At 51.7% G+C, this 18,386-nt stretch overlaps 6 protein-coding genes across 6 annotated transcripts; 3 read left to right on the plus strand and 3 right to left on the minus strand.

Annotated features, from left to right (window-relative positions):
- Positions 1-4: 4 nt before the first annotated feature.
- A1O9_08946 (uncharacterized protein) lies at positions 5-451 on the minus strand (the record flags this gene model as incomplete). Its single annotated transcript, XM_013402428.1, has 1 exon — positions 5-451. One exon carries the CDS (start codon positions 449-451, stop codon positions 5-7), a length of 447 nt encoding a protein of 148 aa, XP_013257882.1.
- Positions 452-946: 495 nt separating this feature from the next.
- On the plus strand, positions 947-2,242 carry A1O9_08947 (GTP cyclohydrolase II; the record flags this gene model as incomplete). Its single annotated transcript, XM_013402429.1, has 1 exon — positions 947-2,242. The coding sequence occupies one exon, from the start codon at positions 947-949 to the stop codon at positions 2,240-2,242; it is 1,296 nt and encodes a 431-aa protein (XP_013257883.1).
- Positions 2,243-3,097: 855 nt separating this feature from the next.
- Positions 3,098-4,290, minus strand: A1O9_08948 (uncharacterized protein; the record flags this gene model as incomplete). The annotated part of the gene is made up of 2 exons (XM_013402430.1): positions 3,098-3,658; positions 3,847-4,290. The coding sequence occupies 2 exons, from the start codon at positions 4,288-4,290 to the stop codon at positions 3,098-3,100; spliced, it is 1,005 nt and encodes a 334-aa protein (XP_013257884.1).
- A 904-nt stretch (positions 4,291-5,194) lies between these two features.
- A1O9_08949 (CMGC/RCK/MAK protein kinase) lies at positions 5,195-7,675 on the minus strand (the record flags this gene model as incomplete). Its single annotated transcript, XM_013402431.1, has 3 exons — positions 5,195-6,664; positions 6,714-7,463; positions 7,514-7,675. The coding sequence occupies 3 exons, from the start codon at positions 7,673-7,675 to the stop codon at positions 5,195-5,197; spliced, it is 2,382 nt and encodes a 793-aa protein (XP_013257885.1).
- A 4,242-nt stretch (positions 7,676-11,917) lies between these two features.
- On the plus strand, positions 11,918-12,836 carry A1O9_08950 (uncharacterized protein; the record flags this gene model as incomplete). Its single annotated transcript, XM_013402432.1, has 3 exons — positions 11,918-11,967; positions 12,020-12,254; positions 12,309-12,836. 3 exons carry the CDS (start codon positions 11,918-11,920, stop codon positions 12,834-12,836), a joined length of 813 nt encoding a protein of 270 aa, XP_013257886.1.
- Positions 12,837-15,371: 2,535 nt separating this feature from the next.
- A1O9_08951 (uncharacterized protein) lies at positions 15,372-17,777 on the plus strand (the record flags this gene model as incomplete). Its single annotated transcript, XM_013402433.1, has 1 exon — positions 15,372-17,777. One exon carries the CDS (start codon positions 15,372-15,374, stop codon positions 17,775-17,777), a length of 2,406 nt encoding a protein of 801 aa, XP_013257887.1.
- Positions 17,778-18,386: the final 609 nt, after the last annotated feature.

The raw sequence follows: 18,386 nt of genomic DNA on the forward strand, positions 1-18,386 counted from the left end.
GACATTAGTGATCGAGCAAGCCTTTGCTCGCCAGATAGGCGGCGCCGGAGTCGGCCCAGATCTCATATACCCTGACCTTGTCGTGGTCGTTGAATTCTAGAACATATGTGAAGACCTCATTCCAAGCTTGACCAGTGCTTGTCCATATGAAGCGTGCCTCGCCCCGCACAGAGACTTTGGAGGTCTCTGCATCAACAACGAAGTTGCCGAATAGCATGTTCTCATAGCGAAGGTTTGACGACAGCAATTCAAAATACTGTTTGAGGCCGTCTTGACCACGGAAATCACGGCCTAGGAATGGTGCTAGCCGTTGGAGTCCATGCTCAATGGCCACAACGTCACTTGAGGTTGAGAAGTGAGATAAGATCTCCTCCAGCGGCTTCTGCTCTGCAAAGGCGTTACAAAACGCCTGAGCTGCAAGGAGGAGATGTTGACGAGTAGCACGAGGCATTCTCGGCCCATAAACCTCGGGGTATTTTATAGGCGAAGATAGGTATAACTGAACAACCTGGGATTGCCTGGGTGCCTGGGCCCCGAGGACGTATTATTAATATTACTATTAATTATTGCTGGCCCGTTCCCGCCCGCTGTTTACTGGCAGGGTTATTAAGTGGTTACCAACCGAGGCCAATTCCCACCGACGCGATTCCGTCAGCAGAAAAGCCTTCCTGGAACCATTCACCCACATTGCACCTTCCTTCCGAACAGCCGCCGCCGTCTTCTTCCCCCCACCTGCCTTCCTCACCACTGGCTGCGTTATTGCCCTCGCTCTTTCCTGTTCCGCTTTTCTCAATCTGGGGTTCCATTCTGACAATATCTTTGCTATTACCATTTTTCTGTACATGCCGTCGCTCTCATCTCCCGTCCTCTGAGCATTGCCATGTCGTGGGTTTCTCTGCATTAGCATTTCTCAAGCCAAATTTTCATTTTGCTCATAGACTGCACCATGGCTCAACCAGCAGAGGATCTCCCCGCTCACTCCTCGCCCATGATCTCTCCTCTTCCACGCCCTTCTGCCGCCTACTTGAGCAACTGGTCTGAACTTCACGATGGTTCGCCTGGTTCGCCTGGTACACCCATGCTGCCAGACAACCTGATCTCTCCTGCCTTTACCCCTCCGGCGACTCCAGGAGCGGGCACTCCTTCTCGTCACCTCCATTCTGAACCCAAGTCCACCCCGGTCGACACTTCTCTCGACGATCCCTCCACAAAACAACCTCGGCTGGTAGAGAAGATCCCCCACGTAGAATGTCTGGTCCGCGCTCGGATTCCCACCACCTCTGGAACCGAGATGTTCCTCCACTTGTACCAGAATGACATTGACAACAAAGAACATTTGGCGATTGTCTTTGGCAATAATCTGCGAAGTCGAAGTTTAGATGCTGAAAGACCAGGAGAAACCGAAATGGATCGCATGATCAGAGGTGCATATACTGGCAGGTTAAGGCCAGGTCGGACAAGTTCCAGAATTGACCCGGACCAGAACAAACGACCCTTAGGTCGAGCCCGCCAGCGGAGTGGTTCGGCTCTTAAAAACGTCACTACCGTTCCTGAGGACTCGGTCGTGGAGTCTGCATCAAGTCAGCCTGTGCAGCCAGTGAGCAACGCTCAAGATGAACAAGTTCCGGGACATGTCAAAGAACCTGCGGCTGGAATTGAAACCCTCCTTGGCAGCGTCCATTTGACCACAGGAGCCCCAAAGCCCCCGCTTGTGCGGATACATTCAGAATGTTACACTGGCGAGACAGCTTGGTCAGCCCGTTGCGACTGCGGTGAGCAGCTCGACGAGGCTGCACGCTTAATGTCACTTCCAACCTCAACCGGCGGTGTTATCGTTTACTTACGTCAAGAAGGCCGAGGAATTGGGTTGGCATCCAAATTAAAGGCTTACAACCTGCAAGATCTAGGCAATGATACAGTGGAGGCAAACCTTCTCCTTAGGCACCCTGCTGATGCAAGGAGTTATGGTCTTGCAACTGCAATCCTGCAGGATCTGGGACTGGGAACCGATACCGATGCGGATAAACAGGCCTCCGAACGAGGCATTCGACTCCTGACGAATAATCCTGACAAGGTGAGAGCTGTAGAAGGCCCGAATAAGGAGGTTCGTGTCCGAGAGAGAGTTGCGATGGTTCCAATTGCCTGGAGGACTGGAGGAGTCAAAGGCATCAGGGGCGCCGAAATCGAAAAATATCTCGAAACCAAAATCGGGCGAATGGGCCACATGATCCAGGAGGAGTGACATCAAGCCATCCAAAAGTTAACATGACTGGTTATCTCCAAAGTTGTCTGGGAAGCTTAATCTAGAACACGACAAGCCGTTTGAGTTTCGATCAATGTCAATCTTTATCGGCCTGACTCGATCAGCGAAAGTAAGTCACAGTTCACAGCCTTAACTTGAGGTTTCGGTCGAGATCTCGCTTCACTTTGGGTCGAGAATCCGCCACATGAGAGCGGAAGCACTTGCCCGACGATAATTCCGGGATCTTGCGAAGTACGGGGAGCTTCATGGTCTGCGCCATGTAAAGTCCTGGCAAGCGACGCCGGCCAGTCCCATGGTTTCCCATACCTGGCAAGGGATTTGGTTTATTGGCCGAAGGGGCAACCTATTCGCCCATACACCAAGTGTCTAGTAACGAGCAGGTGTATACCGGGCAATTTTCCCAAGCACTCAATCGAGAGCATTTTAGTAGTGGATACCCACGTAAAAGGACAAAGCGGAGGAAATTATAGCATATCAAAGGTGTGTCAGAATGTATGCCTGTACATATGCTTGGGTGTGGGAAGATCTTGGGAAAAACCAGGATCAATTGTTGGAACATTCATCTCACCAGATGGCGACACGGCATGTATTACCGAATTGTCGTGTCCGGATATGCATAAATATCGAGGATATAGAGATCTTATAATACAGCTATCTGCACAGCACATGTCTCCATCGAGAGTAGCCAGCCGCATTGGTTCGAGACAGTGTTGTTTCCCTCCTTTGCAAAGGACTTAATGCCTCCCTCGCTCGTTCGCCTTGTGCATCAATAGATGGCCGGCCGGGTAGACCTTATTTTGTCTCCGTAGCAGGACACCGAGTTCAGGCCAGCCACTACCATATTCCAAAGTAGAGCTTGCGCTTTCTCTGCGGCTGCTGTGGAGGTACATCGGTCTCAGCACCAGAAGTCTTAGCACCATCGGCTCCATTCGGCGCCACCGCAGCAACCTCCATCCCCTTCTCCTTCTTCTCCTTCGCCTCCCTCGCAAACTGAGCAACATCATCGCCAACCTTGCCCCCCATAGCGATGACATCTCTCCCAGTCATGACCTCCTCCCTCCCGCCCCTCTCCCGCTCTTTATTGGTCAAGCCATCATCCCACGGCGCAATGCCCCTGACATCGATGCCCTCCTCCTCCTCGGCGTTCAAGTCCTCCATGCCGTGCGCCCGCCGGTACAGCCGCCGCTTCTGCGCGTCCAGCACCTTGCGCTGCCGCGACGCCTCAGCCTGCTCAGTCGTGTAGTCGATGTGTAGCCGGATGACGGAGAGGGATTCCCGGATGTAGGAGATCGGATGGAACGGGAGCGTCGAGATCGGAGGGATCAGGTGTGCGTAGGGCGAGGTTTTGAAGAAGGTCTGCGTCAACGAGATGGACGCGAGGAGGAAGAGTGTGCCCTGTTGGGGGGGGAATGTATGTATTAGCATCAAGAAATATATCCAATGAGAGCGAGAGGGAAAGGTCTACAGAAGCCGGGGTGGGCGGGACGGAGCAGTCTAATATGGAAATTCGCCTTCATCTTTTTGTGGGTTTCCTCGTTCAATTTGCGATCGGTCAGACACAGTATCCCTAAACTCTCACTCACCATGGTAATCCACAAATGAATCATGCGATTCGTCAGGAACCAGTGCATGAAGGTACCCTGGTTGGGGAACGTATGCGGATAGGACCTTGTCTTCTGCTGCTCACGCTCCGAGCGTGTGGTGCCCTGGTTATACGCCCCAGGCTGGAACCGGCGACGGGTGTTCAGCCGTTGGGGGTGTGACGGCGGCCGGAACTTGTCTGGCTGTTCGAGCACGATCGGTTTGCTGCCACCGGTGGCAGGAGGAGAATCCAATGCTCTTCTGGGTGAGGCGGAGGTCGAGAAAGAGGTGCGGTATGGAGACTGGAGGCTCCGTTGAGCCCGTTGCTGCTCTTCTAGAGGGGAACGTCGGATAAGTCGAAGCTGTTGCAGCGACGCAGGGCGTGTTCGTAGCCCGGCTCGCAGACATGACTGGCATATCGAGAGTGATAGACTTCGTGAAGCCATAATTGATTGAGCTGTCGTTGGAAACCAACCGATCTCTGCGATCCGCGATCCGCGATCCTCTTGTGGGTGGAGTGAGACAGAGACAACCTGCAATCGGACATTTTGTTTTCTTGGGCGTCCATTCACCCTCTCCGCTTAAACTTCGGTCTCGTCATGGAAATCACGTGCGCGTAGATATCCGTCCTGCTGCTCTTGAGGGGCGAAGGAAGTTTCTCAAGTTCCGACTTACGAGTCGCATGTGCGAACATTCATCAAGTTTCCAAATTGACAAGGGATCGACCATTTGAAATTCATATTGGCAATCCCCCATTGGGTTGTTTATCTCTGTCCAAAGGTCCGTCTCTATGTCAACCTGGAACCCTAATGGCTCCGGTGTGGACAACTCCAGCCATAAAACCCCTTAAGACTTTCCTTATGTTCCGTCCAAACATATGATATCTAGCTGTACAGCCTCTCCGCGAGGGTAATTAACAAATGAAAATATGTCGCTGTAAAGAGCTGACAATCGGTTTGTTCCCTGGCCACCCCAAAATGCAGCCTGTGCGCAGACAAAGCTGTTGCTAAACTTCAACCCAAAACCAAGAATCAAAAAAAATAAAGGCTAGACTTCGAATGCAATAACCAGACATGATGGATCTGTGTCCACTGCTTTCGTTAAAAAAAGGAGAATTGAAGGGTGTCACACATAGTAGAACTTCGCGCTGAAGTAGGACCGTAGGTTAACCGAACCACCCCCTTTGTTGACGCAGAACGCCAAACACTCATTAAACACCTGCACCGTGGGTAACTCTCTTGAGCTTTTCGTACAGGATATCAAGGGACAATATATCGTTGGTATGATGTTCAGAACATAAAACTTTTGAACTTGAACGAGTGATCAGAATCGTCCCCGAGACCTGTCCGTCTATCGATAGACTGATCCAACTGTAAAAATACTGTTAGCTGCGCTTGCAGCCCAATCATTTTCTTCATATGGCGGTGTTGGCCAATGCGATGGAGCATGTTCCTGCTCTGCTCGTTTTTTGGTAATATTTAACGGCTGTGTGCCGTGTAAACTACTCGGATCGAATTGAACACCATTCTTCTTTGCAGACGGCGAAGGAGTAAGGTACGCAGCCTGCCCCTGTAAGGCAGAACCACCTGGTATCTGCGGTAACGACTGTCGGTTATAATCTTTCTGTGCAAGTGCTGTTCGATTAAGTTGTTGATTGGAACGCGTACTATGGTCAAGTCGCTTTACTGCCCTAGTGGCAGATCGGAGTGCTTCATCCAAAAGTTCGTCTGCTTCCTCCGGAGTTTCGTATTGGTTGATTTGCAGAGGACGTCTTGACCGAGGGTTGGAAGGAGCTGGTGCCGAGGTAGGGGTTTCACCTGATCGGCTCCCCTGAGACCTCGGAACGGAATGGGTTCTCTTCAAGGACCCGGTATTTGAGACATTGCCAGACGATTTTCCATTGGCAGGTTGTCCTTCTGGTCGATCCAGGCTATACCTGACATTCTGCAAAATTTGATCCAAATCAGAGAAATCGTTGTTGGTTTCAGGGATAACGTTGTCAACCATGATTGAAGATCGATTCGACCAAGGGACAGTTGCAGCATTAGCCTCTACGTCATCCGTGTTGGGTGAGGCCAATCCATGCCGACCTGAGAATCGTCTTGCCCGTTTCCGTAGATGCGAGAAGAAACTTTCCTTTTGACCACTAGGTGGGGAGACCAGACCGCTGTTGGCATTCAAGGCACGCTCTGCCTCCAGACGATGAGCATCGGCGTAGTGATTGCCATGAGAGTTAACAGATAATTGTCGTCCAATCTTCTTGCTCTTTTCCTCATTCTTAGACATGCTGAGCTTGGGCTCCGCCTGGGTTGTGAAAGTTGAGCTCGCTTGTGCAGTGACGGCATTGGGGAGAGGGGAAATAGGCCGTATTGATGGCAGGATTGGCATAGGAGCTGCTCCTGTAGAATTTGTACCATTTGTCCATGTTGCACGTTTGCTTGCTTGGGGCCGAAGTTTGCCTGTCACTGGTTCAGGTTCTGGTTGCGCGGGTTTTGGCTCGACACTATGTTGTGGGACAGCAGGAGCACTCTCTCGAGCGATGAGTGACCTCCGGAACCATGAAGGTTTGGATGTAATTGTCGGTGTTTCTGTAGTGTCTTTAGAGCGGAAGCTAAGATCAGAATGCTTCCGACCAAGAAGTCGAGATGAAGATTTAGGTCGTAGAGGGTCAACGGCATCGGAAAAGAACTCATGGTCCATGGCCTGCTTAGAAGTGGGACGATGTTTAGGGTCCCACATCAAACACCAGGTTACAAAGTTACTGAAGCTAGTCGGCCACTGGGGGGGCGGTAAGATGGTTTCCATCGCATGGGGTGCCATCTGCCACGAGTCAGCATATGGTACATGTCTAGTAGGAGTTTTGACATACCTTTGGGAACGAAAACCCGAGTTTTTGGGCAAGTTTCGTCCCATCCCTCCATTCACCGCCGCCGACTCGAGATCCGGATTTGGTGTACCAGTTTCCTGGACTTCCCATTATCTCACAAACTCGCCAAACTTGGTCCACTTCGTTGCCTCCGGGAAACAAGGGTTTTAGGGTAGCGATCTCGACCGCCATGGCACCAATAGCCCAGATATCGACGGGTGCGGAGTATTCTCCAGCTCGTAACAGTACCTCCGGAGCTCTGTACCAGCGCGTCGATACATAAGTGGTATATGGGAGTTTGCTGTGGGTCTCCCTCGCCAAGCCAAAGTCGGCGATTTTGATAGAGTAGGTTGGCGGTGTAGCTGGTGGAGTGACCAGGGCAGAGTATCTGCTGAAAGCTGATTGCGAATCCTGTGGTGCAGATGTGGAGACGAGGATGTTTTCTGGTTTGATGTCGCGGTGAAAGAAGTGGTGCGCATGGATATGGTCCAGACCGGACAGGATTTGGTAGAGAATACTCTTGACACTTTTGGCATCCAGACACTTGTGTTCTCGAGCCTTCATCAGCTGGTAAAGATTGCCGTCCATGTACTCCATACAGATATGGAGCTTCTTGCTGTAGGGGTCGAGGAATATGTCCAGAGCAGGGACCAAATGTGCATGATTTGGTAGTGTCCGTAAAAAGATAACCTCACGAAGTTCCAGACAGGGGGCAAATGATTCGAAGGACTTCTTCATCGTTTTGATAGCCACCTAGAGGCAGTCAGTAAGATGCTGGTCATAGACGGAATGCTTCAACAGACCATAGTATTGCGCCTGGCAACGCTGGAGCCATTGGCTCTGACTCTTGCGAGAGCCACGCTCCCGAAACTTCCATCACCAATGTCCTTGATTACTTCGAAACGATCCTCCAATGCTGAAGGAGCGTAGGACGCCGGCCGTTGGCCATATTCTGTCACAGCCATCGTATACTGTGAGTTATGTTGACACAGTGCCCTCTCTTTTCCGCTTGCGTGTCCGATATAACCAAGGTTCGTACACTATTCCGCCCTATAGCCCATGCAGTGGGAATATTGTACAGCTCAACACGTCATTGCCTTGTTCGACAAGTCTTCAAGCACAAGGTGAAGTTGCTTCAGTAATGAGTTGAGAGGAGATATGATTTGGTTTCTGAGCTGGATGAACGCCGTTGCAAGGGGTAGGATAAGAGGCGCGTGATATTGGAGCAGTACAGTGAGCAGATGAACCCGCACGAGTCGACATTCACGAAAATGATACTCAGAAACGAGACCCAATTCGAACTGGCTCGAGGACCCAAGGGAAGTGAATACTAGTGGGAGGGTCGATTGGCGGAAGAAGACCCGCAAGGGATGGTGGGAAAGTGGATAGTCGAGGTGATCCCCTTTCTCTTGAGTCTTGATTGACACAGAGGGGCAGGTACCGAGCAGACTAGGATGGAAAAAGATTGTGTTAGGGGGAGGGAAGTGACAGATGTTTTCGGTCGTGTTGACGACGTGCTCGGACAATTTGCTGGGAGTCGGGGAGTGGGAGGGTTTGGTGATGCGGGAGTCGCGTCGTTGTCAGTGTCGAGTTTGGCGGATGGGCAGGGGGGGGGGCTGGAAGGCTTGAGGGAGTGGAAGTGAGCGGAGTTTTGGGGGCAAGCCAGGGAAGCCAGGTACAATGCCCAACGTGCCACAGTTGTTCCGTCACCGCTTGACCCTGCCTGTGACTGAGCGAGATCACATTCAGATTTCAGGAGGGAGAGACAACAGCTAGATGATGGACGAAACAAGAGAGGAGGCCATGGTCCATCTCCATGGCGGACATGCTTGTTGGTTGTGGTTGATGGCCTGAGTGTCAGCACAGCAAGCAAGGACCTTTGGGACTCTAAGGTCCGGGCGACGCCATCCTGGGCTGGGCTGAAAGAGGCTAGGCATGGTGCCGGGAGTCTCACTTAGTGGATGAGGCCCGAAGTGCCTGGTGCACTAGAGCACCTAAGTTAGGTGGGCAGTCACCATTCTTGGCCCAGGGCTAAGCCCCTCTAGCGTTGGCCGTGGCTGCGCGGCCCTAGCTTCCCCTAGCTAGCTCAACCTGGCAACTTAGCTCCAGTTAAGGATCGACCCATTACCATTGTCCTGGTCTCCGTCGCCGCCGTGGCCCCGTTCCAGTTCCCAAAGTGTCTTCCTTTCTCTTCCTTGGTTCGATCCACGACAGCAGACGAGTGCATGCAGCACTACTCCTGTACTCGTACTCGGTACTCCGTACATACTGCGGGAGAACGGCATCCGTACCTGTACTGCACCTGGTACCTGTATCTTAAATACGCCCTGCATCCACTCCTTTGAGCGGCTTCACAAAAGAAATATCTAGTAAAGGTGTTTCTAGGGAAATGCAATCACGCTCAATTGCTAGAGCTCCTTACACAACACAGAGTACGAGAACATGGTGGTTTGGTGGTTGGTGGTTTCGTGTTATCCTTATCCCATTGTGGGCACGGCTCCAGGCGTTCGAGCACTGGCACACCAGGCCAGGCAAACATAACACAAATCCTGGACAAGTAATTTCGTAAACGAAATCCTCACTGCTCACCGGAACTCTGGCGGTTTGGTCCTGCTCAAGCTGTGGATTAATCAACTCGACCATGAATCTTATTTGCTGGGTTCCTCCTTGCAGCTGGTCATCATGTTGTCATCACGACTTGGAATACATGGTACATACGAGTCCCGAACTCTGTCATTGGCAGCAGACACAGAATACTCCTACGGCTTGAGGTTCCTTGGATAATTTACATTACGGAGCCCCAACATTGTAATGCTACGATATGAAAAGATTGCCATGCCACCCCTCGATGCTTGAATTAGTTTGGGAGTGAGTTGACTGAAATTCACTTCCCACTTATGTTCACGAATTAATGTACTCCGTACCTCTCAGCAGTAGGTATGGCTTCACCGCATTCTCACAACCGCGTTATTTCGGACAGTACATCACAAGCTTCGCAACAGCTACCCAACTCACATGATGTGGCATGAAGAGACAACAGGCAGGTGACCTAGTCTGGGAGGTGGCTCTCCCGAGTATCCTGCACACAGCCATCAGGCCAACGCCACGTTGCCAACAGCAAAAACAAATGAAGCAACAGGGTTAGAGCTATGTACCAGCCACCTGCTTGAGGTGCCCCTGGGCTAAACCTGTCATGATCCTCTTGTTCCTGGTTGACGGACCGACAGCCCTTGTCAGAAACAGGGTTTAGACACGACTTTGTCCCTGGAGCTTGCTGGTCGTGGAATGGGCAACCTGGGCCGGAGCGCTAATAGTGCCGGCCAACGGTGTTGATCAAATCTCCAATCGATGCACGATTGGCTTGCCCGCTTGTCGATTACGCCGCGTTAAAGTCTGGAAGTGCAGCCTGCCGTTCCGTCCTAGTTTGCGTCGATAAATGGGGCCTGAATCCACACGGATGGAACATGATTACCATGATGGTATTATTCGCTCCCTTTCCAGCCGTTTTCTCGCTCCCATGGCCACGACGACGGCGAGAGTCGGTGATGCTGGCTCTCCTCGGTCCATCGGTTACTAGTTCTCTGGGCACCCACTGGGACCAGCCAAGTGGATCAGAATTTTGTTCTGGAAGGTTGAAACCTCCTTGAGACTTCGCCTCCGAGATGACACGACTCAATGATTCCCTTGAGATTATGAAGGAGCTTGGTGGTCAGAAAATCATCCCTTCTGAAGATGGATTGAATTTCCTGCAAATTCAATGAGCTCTCGAAGGTTAGCCGAGGCATTCCAAACCTCTGTTGTTCGGAAGGATTGGAGGTTGCTCGGCAGGCAGTGATAGCTTTCCAGGTTGGCATGAAAGCAGCGGTCAACAATAACAATGCACGACTATTGCAATGGATATGTACCAGGGGCAGTAATCTGAGTGGAATCGGGACGACAAGACCGATGGCGCGAAGCGACGTTTTCGCAACAGACCGCTGTCGAGCCATTTTCATTTATGCACCTACCCGCCAGTCGTCTGTCTCCAGAAGCACGGGGTCGGTGGGTTCGGCTCTCGGACACAAGTTCCAGAAAGTAGGCAAATAGGGAGTCTGCAACTACATATGTACGAGTACGGTGTGCTCGTACGGAGTACCGACTCTGCGGTACAAGGCCCCTCCTGTTGCGTTATGGAAGCCCTCCATCTGTCGTTGGCTGCTCGTCCTCATATACTCTACCAATCTCTGAACAAGGGAACATATTGCCTTGACTAAATGCGTTCTGGCTACGCAAAAATGGAAGGTAAGTGTTGAGTATGCATATTGCCAGCATGTGTATATCGCTTCCGGGAAACAAAGATCAGTGTTGGCCTGCAGCAACCTGGTCTGTGGTAGCAAACATGCCAAGAAGCATCTCTTGTGACCCAACTTCCACATATCGTCACGACGGGGATGAGTGCCATAGCATCACGACAATTTCTATGATATCTCAACCACCAGGCTGATTCGAAAATCTGCCTCCATATATACCCCTCGTACCAGACGGTAAGAGGTGTTCTTCGCTGATTCATTGGAGCTATTGGCTTGAGAACCCAGATTTCACCGCTTCCTCTCGGAACAGCTAGGTCATCACTCCCCTTAGACCCTCGATTTCTTCACGCTCAGATTTCTGGACACCCTGAGCGTTTAAGATCTAGAGTATAAAGACAACAGGCTTGGGACACTAAATATCCCATCCGTCCACAGTGACACCGAAACTTGTGTACCAGCTATTTAGCGGTGAGTCTTGGGAATGGCGGGAAGATGCGCCTGATATACCTTACCGCGATATGTGCTGATTTCATGCTGCGATTGCAGGTCTCAGTGTAATATGAATATTCGCTGCAAGAAGTGAGGGGCAAAGGGTATCTATCCTCTGAAGCTTCTTCCCTCTCAAACCAACCTCACTTCACTTGTCGCATTTCTTGGCATTTACTCACCCTTGGATCAGTAGAGTGTATAAATTCTACCAGGCATGCCACAGAAACAGAGACCGGCATGGGAGCGGAAGCGAGAATCGTAAGCATCCTATTATTTTGCTTGTCATCTCATTCTCAGTCTCATTCTCAATCCCACCCTTCACCGTTCTTGATCATTGTACACCATTTCAACATTTTTGCTCCCTTTCATGATGGTTATCTGCCTTCTCTCGGACACTTGTTCCATACCCACCCAAAGCTTTGAACGACCATGAATCCAGTAACAGATCCCAGGGTCGCAAATGTCGACATCGGTGCCATGTAAGTATCGGACGAAATGTCACCTGTTGGTCCATTTTCTCACACATAGCAGGATTCGGTGCTCGGACTGCAACATCAACCGAATGGTGGGACGCTTCTCGAACAATCAGCTCAACAAATACAGAATTGCGATCCTAGGTGCCGGACGGAGCGGTAAAGAGGCACCACGTCCTAGATGTAACACTTGCACAGCTGGGAACGTTGAGGAATTGAGATGTACATGGTGTGGTCTAAGCAAACCAGTTGCCGAGTACAGCGCACGTCACAGGAACAATCCTGACGAAGCGGTAAGCTAAAGCCAACCAAAAACACAACTCAAGGCGTGGCTGATGAGAGACCAGAAATGCACGGCCTGCCAGCAGGAGATTGATGATCGGGAACCGGATCTGCAAGCTGCTACTCAAGAAGAAGAGATATTGGATGACTATAATGTTCGCAACGGCGCATCATATTCCAACATGTCGAGCGTAGGCTCCGCCCTCCCAAGCATCAGTGGTAGAGGTTCCGAGGCTGGGTCGGTGCCGGGTCTCTATGACGCCCGAGAGACGGGGTTTGGAGAAGCAGCAGAAGGCGTTCGGTCGACTTCGCCTACATCAAGTCAGTTGTCCACGAGCACCTTTACCCAGACACCATCATCCGTCTCATATCCTAAGCTAAGCCCTGGGTCTGTGCAATCTCATGGTGGAAGTAGTAGCAGATTTGCCAAACAGGGAGCTTATCGACCTCCAATCGAACAACGGGCGTGGAACCGGGCGGCACGGGACCGACGCCAACAGCAGCAAAGCCAGATATCCAGCCAAGCTCCCACATCTGTCACTCATCACGATGGTGGAAATCAGAGCGCAGAAGACTCAGACTGGGAGCTTTGAAGACGCCGACAGGCTTAGGATACACCGCAGCAGTATCGACATTCCTAGCGAGCAAAATCTAGCAAGGCATGCCCCCAAGAGGTCCAGACATGCCATGGCATGACAGATGTGGCAGGCGGCGGAGAGGCTACATTATTGCTTGATGTGCTATTCACATGTATATGTAACTACTATACCTAGCTAGAACGATTGGGGACCAGGCCAGTACCACAGTAGGAAGGGTACATCCTGTCCCAAGCACTACGACTTAGAATAGACAGCAGCCATGCGAGTCTGTGTTTCATTCATCAAAGCAGACAGCCTAACACTCGGTTCGCAGGTACTCATGTGATCCTGCGCAAGAACCCCCAGGGCATAGAGGTAATCGAGACGGGGTCCCTGGGGTGCATGAACATGTGATCACGTATATTTAGTAGGAAACGCCAAGTCAGGAGGTCGACTTTGATGCAGACCCGGCACACCTCATGCGAAGGGGATGCAACACCACGAATACCATGGTGCAGGCGACATGTCCGTGCTCAAGATGGAAAAGTCTAGGAGTCCATCTGTCCACAGCATGCCTGTGCAAGGTGTAACCCAGTTGGCAAACAGAGAGTTCCCAGAACACCACTTCCTAGTAGGGAAGAATGACGATTAATCCGGCATCTGTAATTCGGCGGGTATGTTAAATGGTTCACCGGCGGAGCGATGATGCCTCTGTAAGGAAAGTCTCTTATTTTGAGAACCGGAAGAAAACCTTGTGAGGTATCCGCCCTGGCAGAACGAGAGAGTTGCAAGTTTTATTAGGGAGGTGGGTTAAGAAACGGGGCGCAAAACTGAGCGGCGCATGGCCCCCGGGGGGCCTGGGCCGAGAAGTCCTTGGCGGTGCCTACGTACAGAGTACATACTCGTCGTGGTGGTGGTGGTGGCGCCTGGGTGTGGCTTGCCTAGGGCTGGTAATTGGTGAGAATGGGAGTGAGGACTACATAGAAGGGACGAGGGGGGACGAACCCTCGGTCTTGGGTTCAGGGCTGGAGACGGGGGGCCATACGTAGATGACGTAGCCCAGCCAGTACCTCGTACAGTATGTACCCCGTACCTACATATACAATAGAGCACTGCGACTGCCGTCCAACACTAATAAGAGTCTACCGACCCAGCCTCTAAGCTGGAATTGCCGGGTTATAGTTATATCCAGCCTGCACTGATAAGGTAATCTATTCTTAGCGCCTCCATTCTTCCATGCGTCGGTTGCATGCAAGATCGTGGGGCTTTCTCCTGGTTGCCAAGGACTGGTACCAAACAGGTAGATATTCGGCAACGGCTCCTCGCGCACACGGCCTGCCATGTCCGGGAAGTAGAAACGGGTGCAAGCGGTAGGTGGTACGTGGGAGGAGTCGGACACTGGTAGCCCGCAGCAAAACGTGCCAAAAAGCAAGTATTCAACGTCCAGCTCCATATGGTCGGTAGGTACCAATCATCGCAAACAAGAATGAGGGGGCTTTTCGACTCTTCGACTGCGAGTCCCCACGAGCAGTTCCTCTGCACTACTGACGACACAGTCCAGTCCCAGTGGCAGCCCTCCAGTGAAGATGAGGGACCCTGTTCCTTTCCCCTTGGTCTGGCCGTGTCTTCAGTGCAGCGCTTCACTGTGAGGGTCGATCCACACCTCCATCATTGTTCTTGACGTATATGGAGTCCTCGTGTCGCACTCGGCTGTCATAGGCCACTGTCTGCTATCGAGCCTCTGAGCCTCTGAGCCACGGTTGACCGGTCGCCCATCCCTCAAAAAGCACGCTAACTGCACCCATGATGCAATCACTTCACTGGTGGCTTTGAGTCCTGCGAACTGCCACCGAGACTAACACCTGCACCACGGCTCCAACTGCTTCATGCCGTGCACCAACACCATCGACCGATTACAGCATTCTTCTCGCTTCACCTTTTTTAGCGACGGCTGCACAATCCATGCCTCCTCGAACATTCCTCGGACCTCCCTAACCTACCTACACTACTACCACACGCCGCGGCGACCTTCGTATCCGGACGTGTTGATCTTCTACTCATGAACTTACCACTCACTGACACCTCGACCCTATTCCCTCAGCCTGACCCCGATCAACACTCCCACAAGAATCGCCGCCTCTTCATCTCAAGTTGCAATCATCTCCAGGCCCTGCATAGCCTTACCAAGTTATCATTCCTACCGACTTGCAATAGGACACCAGAACCCATATCCTGCATACCTGTCTACCCTCTCACACCTTCGGCCTAATTCCCACTGTGCGACGTCAATCGCCTTCTGCCGCTGACCTCTTCACCTGTATCACTTGGATATCCTAACAGCTTCCTGTCGTCTTCAGCCTTCATCCGGAGCACCTGCTCGATCCATCCCTGCGATCGCGACAGAACCCGCTTCCACAGCAGACAACGCGAGCCTATCTTCTACCACCCCAGACTGCTATCACAATCAATCTCAAATCATCGATTGGAGGTAATAAACTGAATGTCGTAAAGGCACATCTCGTCTTCGGCGGAACTTCTCCTTCCCCCACAATGGCTTCTCTCGAGGATCGCCTTCCTTCCCAGCCCGGTATGGGCACTTTGGCCGACCAAGGAGACTCGAGACGGCTTCATCCCGTCCACAGCAACTCCTCTTCTGATCCGCGCCAGCAGAGGCCCCGCGGTTCCTCAAATACTGCCTCAGACTCAGGAAACATTGAATCTACCCGTTGTCAGCAAGCCAGGCAACCTATAAATGATGCCGTCAAGTCCGCTTTCAATTCCACTGACGCTGCTTCCAATGCTACTTTCCCTCCGGATTTACTGCAGCAAATCACCTCACAGATTACTGCAAACGTTCTATCCCAACTCAGGGCGTCCAACATCTCTCTTCCCTCCCAGCAATCTCATCTATCTGCCTCACAAATGGATGCCCTCTCTTCCACAGCCGGCTCGCCTCCATTGGATCGATCCACCGTCTATACTCCTCCTTCCCCGTACCGCAACTCGGAAGATTTGGGACATAGCCAACAGTCCCCACAATTTCCTCCATTCTCATCAGCCCAATCCTCCTTTAGGGCTGCCTCACCTCCGGTCGAGAGGAGGCCGATCTCCCCTTCCAGCCAAGCCAGCCATATGTCAGAGGCTGAAGCGCACCCAGACCGGTCCAATCGACCTAAAGGCCCAAGAAGGATATCAACGGGCGCTGATACGACAATCCTGGAACGGATCTGGGGACCATTGTTCAATGAGCAGGGACAAGCCACAGCTCGGCTTGGACAGTTTCTACGTGGGATCGCCGTTCACCTCATAGACAACTACGAGCCAAAGCAGAGCTTAGTCGTCACTCCATCCAAGTTGCAGAGATACTACGAAGAAACCAAGCTCACCAGTGAGCATTACCCGTGGAAGATCATATTCGACGACAGGACATCGTCAATATCTCGGATGTTTCGTGAGATTGAGGCTCAACATCATCTTGTCCAGGACAAGCCTAGCGAAAGGCCAGATACCCCTGGCTTGACTCCGCAAGGCTTCGAGACCTGGGCCACCCTTCTCCTCCGAGCACATCCAGATCAGGAGTTCGAGCGGCTGGCCAAGACTGCCCTCGATATGCCTATCAGCAACCCGGATGAGAAGAAAGAGAGGTTTCCTAAAGAATTGTCCAGACGACTATTCCCCAATGATCCCGATACGGAAGTCGCCTATAAATTACAAAAGGCCATGTCTACACACTGTAATGTCACGTTTTCTTCCTCTGCGAGACAAGGTAGCGTCGCAGACACTCCAGGCCCGTCTCAGAACAACAATCAATCCCAAAGTCAACCCCAATCCCAATCCCAAGCTCAACCTCCGCTCCAGCCTCAGCTTCAAAGCCAACCACAAAACACGGCCACAACTCAACCCACTCAACCCACTCAACCCAACCAACTTAGTGAGGAGCCAATACAAAAAGCCAATCTTCGTCCATCTATGGACACCCAGGAGCCGGTGGTGAATGGGATCAAATCAAGCCCTGCATTGTCACATGCAAGCCTGGAACGTCAGCGGCAGCCCTATTCTGGCGTCCCAACCAGTGATGCTGTCAGCAGTGGAAGCGCCGTTGAAAATGAGGAAGAAGGCATGCCAACCCCTCAGCCAATCGAGAGAGAGCGAAAGCCTTATGTGTCTACACCCGGCCTCGGAAAGAACTATGACAATCTCGATAAGCCTATTACGGCTCCGGCTCCGGCTCCAGTGCCTGACACCAGGTCGTCTGCTCCTCAAAGCGAGCCCAAATTAAGCAGGTCGGGCTCATTTCATACCGGTTCAAGACCAACTGTGATACAGTCGAAGCCAGGCCCAATACCCATCCATACGAGGGTGCCACCCCCTCCAATGGACATACCAGAGACTCGTCATCATCGCTCCAATAGTGTCTATCATAAGGACCAGCCACGGCGTACCCGTTCACCGTCAACAAGTAAAGAGAATGGCACGACGGGGTACATCAGGAGAGGCGAGAGTGATGTGCCATACGTCCCTGCAAGCCACTATCATGCCAGCCCGAGCGATACATATGAAGACATGAGGCGGCATAGGGAATACGAAGCCCAGCGAGAGCGACTTGCCAATGACCGTTACGATGCCGCAAGAATGGCAGCATATGATCCCCGTGAGCGGGAGAGGGAGCGGGAGCGGGACAACCGACCGAGGATGCAATCGGTATCTGGATACGACCAACAACCTCGGCCACCATATAACGGAACGTCCAACCTTAGCGAAGAGGAGTACTATCGCGAGCGTAGACATCTTGGAGAAGGTGGTGGTTCTTACACGACTACCACACCCATCAGTACTGGGTTTCAGTTTCACCCGCCACCAGTCCATACCAACTCAACCACTAGTAGGGACGGCGTATACGGATCGTATCCTTCCAGTGCTAGGTATCCTCCTAGCAGCTACAAGGATATGCAGTGAAAGAATGCTGGATTGGTCAGATGAGAAGATAGATATGGAGACGACAGGGAAACCCAGGTTCCAAACGAACTTTATGTATGATTATTTCAGTGGCGAACAGGATTACGTGTTGCGCCGAGTGCTTTGGCGTTTTTGGATTATGTCTTCAATTAGCCGCCGTGATTGTTTTTCTAATGGCCCTTATCGCAAGCGAGAGATATCCATGACACAATTTTTTCTTCCATCATGTACATGAAGACAAGCAGGCATCGAATGGATATTTTACCCCCCCAGATGACGATGTTTCAGGCCTTTTATATCTTCGTTTGCAATACAATGCCAAAGCAGCTTTCGATGTGTACAGTTGAAGTGGGAATTCTTTGCATAGTTTCCTCAATACCCTTTCTGAACGCGCGCGCGGCGCAATCAATTCAACTGAAGACATTTATTCGATTCCCTTATATATTTACTCTGCTGTGTGGTGCTGAAGCAGCATCTTCTCCTAAGGTGCTCCATATTTGGTCGCAAATCTCTATCAGATTTGATGCTGTGCCTTAACGGCACACATCAGGGCAGGGCTGTGGAAATGAAGCTATCTTTACACGCTAGCCCATCAACTGGACAATAGGC

The sequence above is a fragment of the Exophiala aquamarina genome (genome assembly GCF_000709125.1).
Source record: "Exophiala aquamarina CBS 119918 chromosome Unknown aczIA-supercont1.8, whole genome shotgun sequence".
NCBI classification, from domain to species: Eukaryota; Fungi; Ascomycota; class Eurotiomycetes; order Chaetothyriales; family Herpotrichiellaceae; genus Exophiala; species Exophiala aquamarina.